The following is a 14984-nucleotide window of genomic DNA, read 5'->3' as shown; positions in this document are numbered from 1 at the left end:
CAGACCCGCGAGCCACTGCTGCCCCTCATGATGAGTTCAGTTTTGTGGTCCCCCCCCACACACACCCATCAAAGTTGCCCATCCCAGTGCTATTTGGATCGCCTCAACAACGGATCGTCTAAGGCCTCCGTGGAAGAACAACACGCAACCTGATCTTAGACAGGGTAGACGTGGATAATCTGTGCAGGAGAACCTCTATAGATACTTCCACTTACAACCAGCAGGTGGAGTAGTAGCCTGATGAAGCCCTAGATTTATGCACGCATGACTACATCTATATCTACAAAACTGCTTAGTAGGTTAAACTACATTAGTAGGTTTGGACTGCGAATCATAGCCTCTTAAACGGCTAGCTTGTCTTGTATTAATACGTCCTCTTTGGCTTTCTTTGTCTGTGTTCTTCCCCTTAGCCAAGAAATTCAAGAAGGTGGTTGGGAAAGAGATCTACTCAGACACACTAGAGAGCACACCCATGTTGGAGAAGGAGAAGTTTCCTCAAGACTACTTCCCTGAGGTGTGTATCACTTCACTGTTGCTGTGGTGACTGAGTGGGACTGTCTCTCGGCCTCTACTGCATCCTGAAGTGCTGGGACTTTGATTGATATACAGTAGTGCCGTCAGTAATGTACACTACACAGCAATGTGACATGACTTCGCAATCTTAAAAAAAGATAACTTATGACTTAGGCAAGGCATGGAGCTTGACAATACATTTTGGGTGGTTGCATTTAGTCCCCATAATGCAATAGGTATTGCAAGAGCTGAAAACATATTGCTGATAGCTTAAACTTAAAAAAAAAAAAAAAAAAAAACATTTACTTTCTAAATTTCACAATGCACAATTGTTGGGACTTGCAACACTTTTTGCGTAGCATAGTTTTTGACATTTTTTCATATCAAAATTATTTATGTTGCATAATATTTAAAAAAATAGGTACAGTTGAAGTCGGAAGTTTACATACACTTAGGTTGGAGTCATTAAAACTCGTTTTTCAACCACTCCACACATTTCTTGTTAACAAACTATAGTTTTGGCAAGTCGGTTAGGACATCTACTTTGTGCATCACACAAGTAATTTTTCCAACAATTGTTTACAGACACATAGATTATTTAACTTATAACTCAATCACAATTCAAGTGGGCCAGACGTTTACATACACTAAGTTGACTGTGCCTCTAAACAGCTAGGAAAATTCCAGAAAATGATGCCATGGCAATAAGAAGCTTCTGATAGGCTAACTTACAGAATTTGAATCAATTGGAGGTGTACTTGTGGATGTATTTCAAGGCCTACCTTCAAACTCAGTGCCTCTTTGCTTGACATCATGGGAAAATCAAAAGAAATCAGCCAACACCTCAGAAAAAAAATTGTAGACCTCCACAAGTCTGGTTCATCCTTGGGAACAATTTCCAAATGCCTGAAGGTACCACGTTCATCTGTACAAACAATAGTACACAAGTATAAACACCATGGGACCACGCAGCCGTAATACCGCTCAGGAAGGAGATGTGTTCTGTCTCCTAGAAGTGAACATTCTTTGGTGTGAAAAGTGCAAATCAATCCCAGAACAACAGCAAAGGACCTTGTGAAGATGCTGGAGGAAACAGGTACAAAAGTATCTATATCCACAGTCAAATGAGTCCTATATCAACATAACCTGAAAGGCCGCTCAGCAAGGATGAAGCCACTGCTCCAAACCCGCCATAAAAATGACTACGGTTTGCAACTGCACATGGGGACAAAGATCGTATATTTTGAAGAAATGTCCTCTGGATGTCCTCTCAAAAATAATGTTTGGCCATAATGACCATCGTTATGTTTGGAGGAGGGGGAGGCTTGCAAGCCAACTGTGAAGCACAGGGGTGGCAGCATCATGTTGTGGGGGTGCTTTGCTGCAGGAGGGACTGGCATCATGAGGTAGGAAAATTATGTGGATATATTGAAGCAACATCTCAAGACATCAGTCAGGAAGTTAAAGCTCGGTCGCAAATGGATCTTCCAAATGAACAATGACCCCAAGCAAACTTCCAAAGTTGTGGCAAAATGGCTCAAGGACAACAAAGTCAAGGTATTGGAGTGGCCATCACAAAGCCCTGACCTCAATCCTGTAGAAAGTATGTGGGCAGAACTGAGAAAGTGTGTGTTCCGAGCAAGGAGGCTCAGTTACACCAGCTCTGTCAGGAGGAATGGGCCAAAATTCACCCAACTTATTGTGGGAAGCTTGTGGAAGGCTACCCGAAACGTTTGACCCAAGTTAAACAATTTAAAGGCAATGATACCAAATACTAATTGAGTGTATGTAAACGTCTGACCCACTGTGAATGTGATGAAAGAAATAAAAGCTGAAATAAATAATTCTCTCTACTATTATTCTGACATTTCGCATTCTTAAAATAAAAGATGTGATCCTACCTGACAGGGAATTTTTACTAGGATTAAATGTCAGGATTTGTGACAAACTGAGTTTAAATGTACTTGGCTAAGGTGTATGTAAACTTCTGACTTCAACTCTTCAACAACTATATGTTTTATAAAATAAGTAAAACATGACTATTGGTACCATTACACATTTATGGCAGTGTATTTCATCTATGGAGTACTTTCCTTTACTATTTAGCATTTTCACAAAAGACAGTTATTTCGGTTTCAGAATTTTTTCTTTAGTTTACGTTCCCTCAAAAAGCTAATTAATTACAAGGCTCAGTTGAACAGTGAAAGATTGAGATGGCAGCAATTGCAAAGTCTTTCATTTGGTTGCTCGCCATGCTTTGTAATGCAGCCTGTGTCTGTCTGTTCGTTCTGTGGGTTCCTCTGCTTGGTCCACATCATAAGGTAGCGTCGCGCTGTGCTGATATAGTAATAAAGAGCGTGACCGCCCGCGTGTCATCCCCATACTCCCCGCTCATCTGTCAACCGCGCTCCACCGGCCGCCTCCTCAAATATATGCAAAGGAGATGGATACGGCCTTTCACAGACGCAGTCTCCCAATTTCTGCCTCTTTCTCACACACACACACACACACACACACACACTCACTCTCTTTCTCTTCCACCCCACCTTGGAGTTCCCCAGTTTGCCATTTTCGCAGATGATCTAAAACCAATTACGTCGATTGAGGCGTGAAGTCGTTTACAATTATGACAAGAAAGCGGTGTTCGGTGAGTTACGAAGACGAGTGGCAAAACCAAACAACACCGGGAGCGAAGCTAAAAGCGAGATGGAAGAGAAAAGTTTGCTCCCTGATTTATTCCTCTTTATTCCTCTCTATTCCTCTTTCGCGGCTGGGTTATGAATCTTGGATGATGCTTCCGAGAGCAGCACTCCAGATAATGTTAGCCCATTTAAAAAGAGCAGATTTGTGTAGTCTATCAGGGCTCACTATTTTTTTCCTTGTCCCCCCCACGCCCGGCTAGTGAGAAATTGGTTGTTATCATAGATCACAAATACTGCTCAAACCTCTTATGAAAGATGAATTAATTTCACTAATGGTTTAATGCAGAGATCTCATGAGGAAGTCAGGCGCGCGATAACCCCTGCCTCGTCCCCGCTTCTTCCCATGGTGATTTATGCTGTCTTTTAGTAGATGAAACCGCCTAGATTTGCCATCCATCTACAGCCTTAAGGAATCCTATTAACATGGGATCTGGGACAAGAAGGACCGCCACAGGCCCCGCAATGTGGTCCCAACTGGGTTCTGCAGGGTACCGCTCTGGGTCTGAGTGTTGTGTAGCCAAATTCTAAGACATGCATACACACATGGATCGTGATAAACAAGAAAAAAGGCCTCGCCAGGAGCTTAGAATATGTGCGTTACAGAGAGCATGGGTTAAGACACGTTATTTTCCATTGGATTCTATATGATTTACTTTTTTATTTTATTTTTTTACATCCCATAGAGGTGATGCAGTAGAATGTAGCAGCAGGCAGTTTAGGCGGCTTGTCGGAGACGTAACACCTCTCTTTCTCCACTTGAGCATTACCTTTACAGTCCACCATTAATAAACTGTCACTAGATGGCCTGCTGACATCGTGGTGGGAGGGGCTTGGTCGGTACAGTCCCTGTTTGAGTGGCAGAGCTGGTTAAATACCAGCAATGCAACCGAGACAAAATGACATTTCCTGGCTTCTCTTAGATTTGAGTGCACTTGGGTTGGTCGGTGTGGGTGGGTGTGTCGGACCTTGTGTCACACACATACCCTCCCTTGCTGTCCCATGTAGACCTCCATGTCCCCAATTGAGGTGAACAGGACCCTACTGTGACCCCAAGTCCCTTAGGTTGAGTCTGTTTAAATGACAACCTCTCCCTCACTGTATGCAAAACACACTGCCTTCATACTCCCCAGACTGTGAGTTATTCCACCATAATTTGCAAATAAATTCATAAAAAATCCTACAATGTGATTTTCTGGATTTTGTTTTCTCATTTTGTCTGTCATAGTTGAAGTGTACCTATGATGAAACCTATGATTACAGGCCTCTCTCATCTTTTTAAGTGGGAGAACTTGCACAATTGGTGGCTGACTAAATACTTTTTTGCCCCACTGTATGTATTTTTTGTTTGGTGCAGTAATGCATGCTTCCCCCCCAAAAATGCCATCATAAGGATTTGTCATTTGCTTATACAAATAAAGTACACGACCGAGACCTTAAGGTCCCCTTCCCATTGGACGGAAGTGATCATTGTCCATATAAGTTTGTATTTCTTGTTCTCTATCACACATCGGCTCATAAAAGCATTGGTTGTGGACTACAGTCAGACACCCTTTTAGTACCCTTTTGTAAACTCTTATATTATGGTTATGTGGCAGCCATGGAATTCCAATTTTCATGGCAAGTCACCGTCCCTTTAAATGGGAAAGTGGTATTGTTTCTGTCCGTGGTCCAGAGACAATCCAAGACTTAGCTGCTAGGATCCATTTTGAGAGAAATAGGTGGGCTAGAGAATCCAGCTATATTTGTCCCATTGGCTACCTATCCCTTTCCCAAGCCCCTGTTATGTCCCCCCCCCCTCAGTCTCCACTGTCTCTATAAAGGACTTGTCCTTCCCTTCACCCTCTACACAGCACTGGTTTGGGACATTTTAATCAGAGACCCCCCTCAATCCCACCACACACACACACACACACAGTCTTGTTTTACTAACACAATTGATTCCCATACAAAATGTCCCTTGCCTTTAACCGCTAAACCTAAATCTAACACTAATTCTAACCCGAAAAAGCTTTTTTCCTTGTGGGGACTGGCAAAATGTCCCCAGTTGGTCAGATTATTTTTCCCATTTACATCTCTCTTATCTTTCCAGTCCTGTAAAACCCACCCTAGTCTAAAGACCCCTCTTTCTTATTTGATGGGATCCCTGTCTGAGTGGGGATGCGTGGGGGGGGGGTCTCAGCTGAGATATAGGAAAGGTCAACAAATACATTTAAAGAAGGACTGGGGAGATGGGAGTGTGTGTGTGCCACCGTGACACGCGTGACATTTGATAGTGGAACTGAAAACTTCCAATGGACACAAGTGGGGAGTTTTATAGTGCCGCTTCCTGTAATGGGGAATCCATTTGATGGCCCCATAGCCCGCTCTCCACTACTCGCCTCTCCGTCCCGTGTCGGCTGGGAGCCTGGCTGTCATGGCTGACCCCCACTCTACAGCCGTTCATCACTGTCACAGTCTGGGGACCCCATCACTGGCCATGGAAGGTCAGCCTCAATCCTTTACTGCCTTCACCCTCAGCCTGTGTCACCCCCCCCCAGCTTTTCAACTTGTCTTACCTAGAGCAATAGGGCATGTACATTTTAATCACTAGGACCCAGGTGTTTTCCTGGCCCTGTAACACATACTGTAGTCATTTAGGCAGACATTACACTCTTGTATTTGATTGGGTACATGGTAGTTGGTTGTCACTCTGTCTGTGAATTTCCCAGGCCCGTGTGACAACACTGTGTGTTGATGAATGGAGGGGTGTGTGTGCGTGTGTGCGCGGTGCCATAGCCAAACAAGGCGACAAGGGTCAATCAGTCATAGGAGGAGGAAGCGGGGCAATCTGAGGTTGCACGACAGGAAGTGATGGATTTAAATGTTATGATTGTAGTTAATGGCTCTTTAAATTACATTTTAGATGAAATGTATTTCGCGCTGCATTAAGAGTGCAGGTTTGGAGCCCATCCTCTCCTCGCCTCCTCACTCCCCTCCCCGCCATCCTCTTCCTCCTCTTCCGCATCCTCTCTTTATTAAAGTCATCACACATCACATATATCACAGTGAACATGAATCTCCCTCAGGAAGTCGGGTTAATATGATGCATAAAAACCTCTTCTTACCACCTAAATGTCACAATGTGATTACTGAATCAATATCCTTGAAACATCTGTGTTTGTTTTGTTGAAGGTAGAAGTACTTCCTCGTGTATTTTATTTTTGACGACAACATCGTGTAAACTATTCGTTTTATTATTTGTCTTTTTAAAATGATCACAAAATATTTGAGTGCACTCCGTTCATGGGAAAACGATTTAGATTTACCTCAAACACACACAATATTGGACAGTGGGGTATAATTGGGCCAGGCGGTATAGATTAATTCAAGTATGCTAATGTAATTCAATTTGATACAGTTCATCTTGTACTAATGCAGATTGAAGGATGTGAGATGCAATCAAATACCTCTCAGGCCTTTAAAATTGCATCTAAGTTTTTAAATAAAATGAGTCAATTTGTAATTATGTGACCTGGGCCATAATTAGTTTATTCATCACCACGGTTAACTCCCCATTAGGATGCTCAGAAAGCCCCTGGAATATTTATTTATTTATGCGTTCAAAATTAGGACGGTTGCAAGCGTCAATTTTTCTCTCGTTCAATAACGAGCTTCATGGTAAATCATATGCTGTGTGAGAGCCGGGACTCCTGACCGGGTAATTCCCTCAGTTAGTAGCACTATGGGGTGAGGCTATAGGAGGTTGACCAGGTGGCTTTAGGTCAGGCCACTAGAACACTTTGGAAGTCATACTGTTTTCCCATTGTCATGACAGTGCTGGTCCTCTGTAGCTCAGCTGGTAGAGCATGGTACTTGCAACCACGGTATAGTGGGCTAAATTCCCGTGACCACCCATACATAAATGACTGTAAGTCGCTTAGGATCATTTAGTCTGCTAAATGGCTTATGTTATATATTATGAGGCTCAGGTTAGACAAATATGTAAATACAGGGGAAATTGATATGCTGTATAGTAATGATTAGAATCATAGTGAAATGATTCTATGCGTTTGTAAGCCCACACTGGCTATGTATGCCAGTTGAGATTGTTGGTGCACTGCAGTACGTTTCAATTCCATGCTATCAATGCTAACGTTCAGTCTGCATGTGTATCCTCCCTATGTTGCAGTGCAAGTGGTCCAGAAAAGGCTTTATCAGGACTCGATGGGCTCTGGCTGACTGGTGAGTTTCTAGCACATCTCATGTTACACCTCACGCTACACTTAGGATCAAATTGAATATCAGCTTTTCATCCAGGTGCATTTCAGCGTCACGTCCAACTGCGACTACCTGTAAAGCCTAGCAGTATCACTCGCAGTACCTGTCACTTTGGCTTTACCCCTCTATCCATAGGGTATATCCCATGGGGCTTTGCAGGTCCGTTCTTCATAGACAGATAGAGTCAGTCTTCCCTAGAGAGAGAGACTTTACTTCGCTCCCTCTCTCCCAACCGACAGCGAGCTAGGAACGGGCCAGGATTGGATTAGGCCTAATCGCGTTAGTCAGCAGTTGCATATGACAGATGACAGAAAACATTACATACAATTGAACCTGTGCGAGATGAATACAAACGTTTGGGCGGGGCGGGGGGGGGGGGGGGGGGGTCGTAATCTAATAGAAGGATGACGTGAGAACAAAAGGGCTGAAACGGTAACATTCTAAATGAGGCAGGCATGACTCGAGACAGGCACTTGGAGGAAGAGACAGAGAGAGAGAGAGAGGGGGACAGGGATGACCGAGAGGGACACGGGTGAGGGGGACATTTTGCGTATTTATTTAGAAGTTTGTCAACAGCATAAGCGTCTTGAGGTGAGACGTTCTGAGAAAAACAGTTACAGAGATTGATATAGTAGATCGATGAGACGGGCTTAGCAACAGTAGCACTACCAGGAGGGAAATGGACATGTCAGTCTGCCTGTAGTGCGGCGAGACAAATTCATCTCACTGCTCCATTCACACAACCATACCCGTGGTCCACAGGCCAAGAGGTCAGTCATGTAGTTCAGGGGTCTCAAACTGAAATTACCTGGGGTCCAACTAACATAAGTCTCTCTCTGTCCCCTCCCAGTGCTTTTGACCTGGTCAACATCCACTTGTTCCACGATGCCTCCAACATACTGGCTTGGGAGAAGAGCCCCTCAGTCTACTCCGGGACGAGACAGAAGGCCCTGGGCTTCGTCTTAGATAGGTGACTGGCACGCTCCTCCTTATTCTCGCCATCTCATCTCTGCAACTATTTTCTCTGTCCCTTCTCCATCTAGCCTCTCGCCGTTATTTCCATCTCTCCACCCACTCCTCTTTCCACATCTCATCTCCCTATATTCTCTCCACCTAAATCAAATCAAATGTATTTATATAGCCCTTCGTACATCAGCTGATATCTCAAAGTGCTGTACAGAAACCCAGCCTAAAACCCCAAACAGCAAGCAATGCAGGTGTAGAAGCACAGTGGCTAGGAAAAACTCCCTAGAAAGGCCAAAACCTAGGAAGAAACCTAGAGAGGAACCAGGCTATGTGGGGTGGCCAGTCATCTTCTGGCTGTGCCGGGTGGAGATTATAACGGAACATGGCCAAGATGTTCAAATGTTCATAAATGACCAGCATGGTCAAATAATAATAATCACAGGCAGAACAGTTGAAACTGGAGCAGCAGCACGGCCAGGTGGACTGGGGACAGCAAGGAGTCATCATGTCAGGTAGTCCTGAGGCATGGTCCTAGGGCTCAGGTCCTCCGAGAGAAAGAAAGAGAGAATTAGAGAGAGCATACTTAAATTCACACAGGACACCGGATAGGACAGGAGAAGTACTCCAGATATAACAAACTGACCCTAGCCCCCCCGACACATAAACTACTGCAGCATAAATACTGGAGGCTGAGACAGGAGGGGTCAGGAGACACTGTGGCCCCATCCGATGACACCCCCGGACAGGGCCAAACAGGAAGGATATAACCTATAACCTCTCCACCAATTATCTTCATCTTTCCTCTCAGTATCCTCTCCATCTCTGCGTTCACCATTCTCTCAATATCGCCTCTCACCGTCCTCTCCTCCTTTCCATTCGACCCCGAGCAACACGCTCACCTCTCTACCAGCAGAGAATCCTTCGTCCTGCACCCAAAGACCCCTCTAAGAAAACATGAGAGCCGTTCCCACTAATGTGATTTATGTGACGTCCATTGACAGTGGAGAGGGATGATGTAGTGTTCTAGTGGCCCTTTGCTCTTTACCTGGTCATGCTAACACCAAATAAAAGCTACGTGGCAGCCCTGCATTACGCCCCCCCCCCCACCACCATTTGAAATGGTGTCTGAATGCACAGCGTCTTTCATCTCCTTCCACTTTGAATAACTGCATGCATATGGCCTCCATGTATTATCAAGGGTTTTGGCACCTCGTGAATTAGCGTTTTATGTAGTGTTTTATGTATTTCCAAGATAATAATTTCCCCCCTCCTTCATGCTTTCGTTTTGATGAAAGAATGCTTTGCGTTTAATGGACAGGGAAGTGGGGGGTGTTTTGGGAAAATGGTTAGCTTTTAAAAAAAAAAATATATATATATATATATATATATATATAAAAATATGAACCATAATTTACCTGGATTTATGGGCATAATGAAGTAGCTTGTTGTTTACATTGAGGGTTTTGACCGTATTTTCTACGCTTTCGTCATGTTCTTGAAGTTGATTTATTTGTAAAAGTCGCCTCATAAATACGGCTAAATGGCGCGTTTTCTGGTGGAGAGTGAATAGCACTGGGCTGGTGAGTGGCAGTTTCCACGCTCCCCTCCTCTAAGTCCTCTTGTGCTCAGAAGGTGTCCTTCACTGTTAATTCCTGGGACATATCATTAAAAGGTGACAATGGCAGGGGATTTTTGCCCTTTTTCGGGAGGTGGGAGGAGTAACCTAAGGGGTATGGGAGGTGTAGGCCTATGTTCGGACTAGGCTGGTATCCCATGCAGGGGGTGAAGGGGGGCATCGCGCCTCAATCGCTCACTTTGGGGAAACACTTGGGCACAGATCCGGCCTGCCTGAGAGTGAAAAAGCTGGCTGGGCCGGGGGAGGGGGGGGAGACAAAAGACCCTGGGCTCTGTTAGGGGCAGTGCATAATGGGCTGCTCCTTTCACAGGAGCTGCTAACCTTTTGGCAGCCACCAGCGAACTCCATTCTCCTCCGCCGATCGGGGAGGACAATGTGCCCAGGCCGGCTTTGAATGAAGCGCTACCTCCAACAGTGTTCCCATTCAGCGGCCGGTTGGGAACCGTCATTTTGGCCATTGTCCTAACTCTGACTCCTACCCCAGAAAGAGAGGAGGAAAAGGGAGAGGGTGAATATCTATAGCCAAAGCCTCCTCTCCCCCCCTTCTCTCTCTTTCTGAGCTCTAATCTCTCATTGTGGGGAGGGGGGAAGGAGGGGAAGTGGACACCACCAGCTGAGATCCAGAGGGGCTGCTGGTGCAGGAGCCTGGTCAGTGAGACAGTCTAGGGAGTGAGCTCCGTGGCTGGGCCCAACCTCAGCCCCTTCCCTTATCTAGCGCCCTGGCTAATAATGCAGCTTACGGCCCTTTGAGAACACATCTGATAAGCCCCTTCCTCTGTGGCCCTTTTAACTGCTAAGCAGTGTTTATTTCCAAAGCGCTTCAAGGCCTCCAGGGAACAATACTGAGAAGGAACAGCGTTTAGCCAGCCAAACCTCTCCATTGAGTCACATCAAAAAAGCACTTCTCCGGTCTCTGGCTGATGTGTGGCCGGCAGCTTCATGAGAGAAGGGAAAGTCCTGTTTGAAATGTATACCCTCCTTGCCTGTTTTTATTCCCCTATGCCTTCCCCTCACTGAGATGTGAGCCTCAAACGGCATCTAAAGTTATTAACCCTTTATATTAATATTTCCCTTGACGTCATTGCTTCATAATATAAGACATTTGTTTTTGAAGAATATACAAAAATGATGCTATGTTCTTAATATGGGAAATATACATTTGATTTATGATCCTGAAATTGGTTTGGGAATTGTGTTTTTGATAACAACCACTGCATTAGAACATTTTATCTGTAGATATCAATGCTTCCTTATGACACTCGTTACAGACCCTTTTTCCTGTAAGGAAGCATTGATATATATGACTCTGTATCTAGTAAAATGTCCTCTAGTTTGCTTAGTTCCGCCAAGGACTGGTGATGTGAGGAGGACGCCGAGTCTGTGCTAATTCAGAATTCAGGGCTCTGGCCAAGAGGATGGGAAAGCAGGCTGCCAAGAACCATGTGAAATGATAGCTATGAGATCAAATCAACACCATTTTTTTTCCTTTAGCTAAAAATCTTTTGTTTATTGGAGTTGTGTTCCTTTTTATTCTCTCCCTTTGAGTGGCTGGTCCGGTTCAGGAGAGAACAGTTTTACATTACAACCGTGAAATCTTGTAAAGAACCCCTTTGTCCCCCGCCGTTATTTTCACACAAATATAGTCCATTGTCACACAGCTGAAGTTAATTTGATCAACATTGGAGACATTTAACTGTTTTGTTCGCTGAAAAGGCTCGTTTCATGCTCATTTTCGAGGCATTGAAAAGCAATGATTGGCCCCCAAAAAAATGATGTTGCCGTTAACAATTCGGGGCAATTAGTTTCCCAGGGGGAAGCAGTGGGCCGCACTGGCCACCATACAGCAATTCTTTGTCATTTTATGGACGGTCATCAGTCAACTGTCAGAGCAGCTCAAAGAGCCCTCCAATCTAAACGTTTCCTTTAAGGCTTTTCCCAGAACAACAGGCTGAAAGAGAAGAGAAAGGAGAGCCTGTTTCCAGGCAATAGACATGTTCAGCTGGAAGAAGGACTGAATAATTGCAGAGAGATCCTCAATAAAAGCCGGATAAATTGATTAGACAGGGTAGTAGTAGTGTGGTGCGCGTACGTGTTTATACACTTAGTGTTTTAGTGGAGGTGTGGTGAATAATGTGATAGTAGAATAGTTTATTTTTTTAAGAGCATCGGATTGACTCAATGTGCTTATGCTTATTTGGGTTTGCATGCAAGCTCCTGCTATGACCTATGTGTTTGTGTGGCACAGGGAATACTGTGGTTGCTGCCTTATGGCATTCAGTAGTAGGGTTGAAACATTTCAGGAACTTTCGATACGTCTTTCCCAAATCCCAGTTGGCTGATTACCTAAATCAGGAGGGAATAAGCAGGAACCAGATTTTTTTTTTTGAAGGTTCCTGGAATTTTGCAACACAATTCATTAGAGGCTGAAGGGGAGCATAGGCTTTAGGTGGCTAGTTGTGTTTAGGGGCTAGTGGGCAGTGCTAGCTCAGCCAGGGACCAAATACAGTATAGCCCTTCATGGAGGTAGTGGTGTGCAGAGGGGTGTCAGTGCGTGACTGTGAACTGCCTCCTCACCCTGGGAGGCCTGGGGGCAGCAGGGGGTTAGTCTCTACTGTATAGAATCAGTTCATTAGCAAGTAGCCACCATTCACTCTTAGCTCTGCAGCCATGGGGATTGAAGAACCGTAAATGAGTATATTGTACTGTATATTGTCTACAACCATTTTACCTAGTTATGTATCTGCGGAATAGAGATCTGCCAAAATGAGTCGATATGATGGGTTCACAGGCTGTAAGATGTGGCTCCCATGCATGTTGGATTTGGCAGATGGGAGTTACTGCTGAGAAGAGGTTGGACCGGCTTGCATCGCCACCTATACCAGTCCACCCAACACCACCAGATCCAGTGGCTGACATCCTTCCTCCCTGGGTTTGTTTGCGTCCCTATTAGAAATGCTGTGGGATTTGACCAGTCGTTGGGTTTGACGTTGTTGGGTTGGTTTATCCTCTAACCTCTGTGTGACCGCGACACCCCACAACCACCCTTTTGGCATGACTCAACTGGGAGAGCTGGGTAGGTTGGGAGAAGGGGGTTCTGGGTGGGATGGGCGCTGGTAGCGGGTGGCCAACCCTGGGTGTCACAGGTCACATCAGGGTTCCTCCCCTGGCCCATTGAGCCAGACGTCAAGAAGCACATTCTTCACGATGTTAACATTCTCCAAAATTCTTAAAATCACACTCCCAATGGATGACTCTGCATTGGCTTTTGTAGTGTGCCGCAGAGTTGAATTTGAATGACGCATTCATTTTTGATAGGCTAGCGTAACGTTACTTGATGAAGGCGTGTTAGCGTTAGCTAGCAGTAACTGCTTTTGTCTTGAAGCTAAAATGTAATGAGAGTACGGAAGAGAAAATAAACCCCTTAATTGTCTGCACACGTTTGTGAATTGTTGAATAATGCAAGAGTGTAATATGGTTAAGACGAAAAGTTCCTTGCATGGTTGAACCGCTTTTTGTAAGCACGATTACTGGCTAGTGGATGTACTATAGGCTAATGTGACTGGGATATTTAAGCTGCAGTGCAAGAATGTCTGTTGCCAAGCCCACAAATTCTCTCTTGGCACATGGCAGTCCGTTGCTAATGTAAACTGAAAAGTTTATGTACATATTATGTCAGTTGAAGTCTCGTCGCGGTGCTTCTGCTGCAACTCTCTTCAATCTGAATAAGCCCGAAGCCATTTATGTGTGTGAGCAGTGAATGTGTCAGGAATGTGCTCCCTGTGCTTTGTGCGGCTGCGGTAGGGGGCCTGGGAGCAGAGTTGGGGGGCCATGTTATAAATTAGCGGCTGACCCTGTCTTTGTGTGGCCCCAGGAAGGCCTGACTGATAGCCCCCCTCAGTGAGAACGGCCCCTGTAAAGGGCCTCTTTCAGAGGTGTCACCGTGCGATGAATTGGCCAGGGGGGGAAGCATGTTTATAGACTGTGTAAAGAAGTGCGTCTTTGTGTGGAAATATCGCTGACACTGTTACAGTTTGCTTGAATGAACTGTGATGACGCGACTAATGGGGCCCTCGCTGGGGGGCCTGCAGGGGGCCCTCAGGACCCCCCACCACCGCCCCATTCACAACCAGTCCGCTGTGGCTAATGTCAATTCTTAGGGATGCCATAAAGGCCAAGCAAAAGTCAACTTTCACACCAGCGGGTCACCACAAGTGCTTTAGGAAATGACAATGTAAACAGAGCGTTACCTTCTGACCTGCGGCTGATACCTTAGCCCTACAGACAGAACATCCTGGGCTACGGCATTAGACATGGCTATTAGAGGGATGAAGCTGGGAACAGGCTCGGCCCTGGGGAAACGCACACGCTCTCCGGGGAGAGTGGCATGGTCTGAATCGTCCCTTTGTTTTCTCTCTTGTCCCTTTCGCCTCTCCTCGCTCTCTCTGCTCTCTCCCTCCACACTCACTCTCTCCTCTATTTTAGCCCGCCCCCCCCCCCCATCCCCTCCTTTTTTCACTCTCATTCTCCACTCTCTCTGTTCTCCCCATCTCTCCTCTATGCAAATGTACTTTATTCGCTTTTTGGAGTGAGCTCATTTCTTTTTTTAAAGAATGAAGCCACCTTAAAGCTGTCTGTCTACAAATGTTCATAATGTTTCATGTCGGCAAGCCTCCGTTGTACATGTTACATGCTCAGCATACACAGATAATATCCTTATTTGAAAAGGCAATACCATTATTTGAATACTCTTCTCATCCTAATCGTCACTATAACCTTGAACTTTTATTAGGCCTATATTTATTTTTACAGAGAACTTGGTCCATTTAACCCCGGGACACTGAGGAATGTGTTGAAGTGGCCGTTCCATCGGCCACTTGCACATTTACATTTGAGTCATTTAGCAGATGCTC

The 14984-nt window shown here is 45.1% G+C and overlaps 1 protein-coding gene across 2 annotated transcripts in view; it reads left to right on the top strand.

The window, feature by feature from the left end:
- LOC139381922 (inositol polyphosphate-5-phosphatase A-like) overlaps window positions 1-14984 on the top strand; it is a 181753-nt gene that overhangs the window by 113427 nt on the left and 53342 nt on the right. For both annotated transcript variants that reach the window (XM_071125783.1, XM_071125784.1), the window contains exons 6-8: window positions 411-514; window positions 7384-7436; window positions 8323-8442. In XM_071125783.1, the coding sequence (XP_070981884.1) occupies window positions 411-514; window positions 7384-7436; window positions 8323-8442 (277 nt within the window). The remainder of the gene's footprint in view (window positions 1-410; window positions 515-7383; window positions 7437-8322; window positions 8443-14984) is intronic.

Source organism: Oncorhynchus clarkii, chromosome 23, assembly GCF_045791955.1.
Source record: "Oncorhynchus clarkii lewisi isolate Uvic-CL-2024 chromosome 23, UVic_Ocla_1.0, whole genome shotgun sequence".
NCBI lineage: Eukaryota > Metazoa > Chordata > Actinopteri > Salmoniformes > Salmonidae > Oncorhynchus > Oncorhynchus clarkii.
The sequence above is the reverse complement of the archived record's forward strand: the minus strand, read 5'-3'. Positions and strand labels throughout refer to the sequence as shown.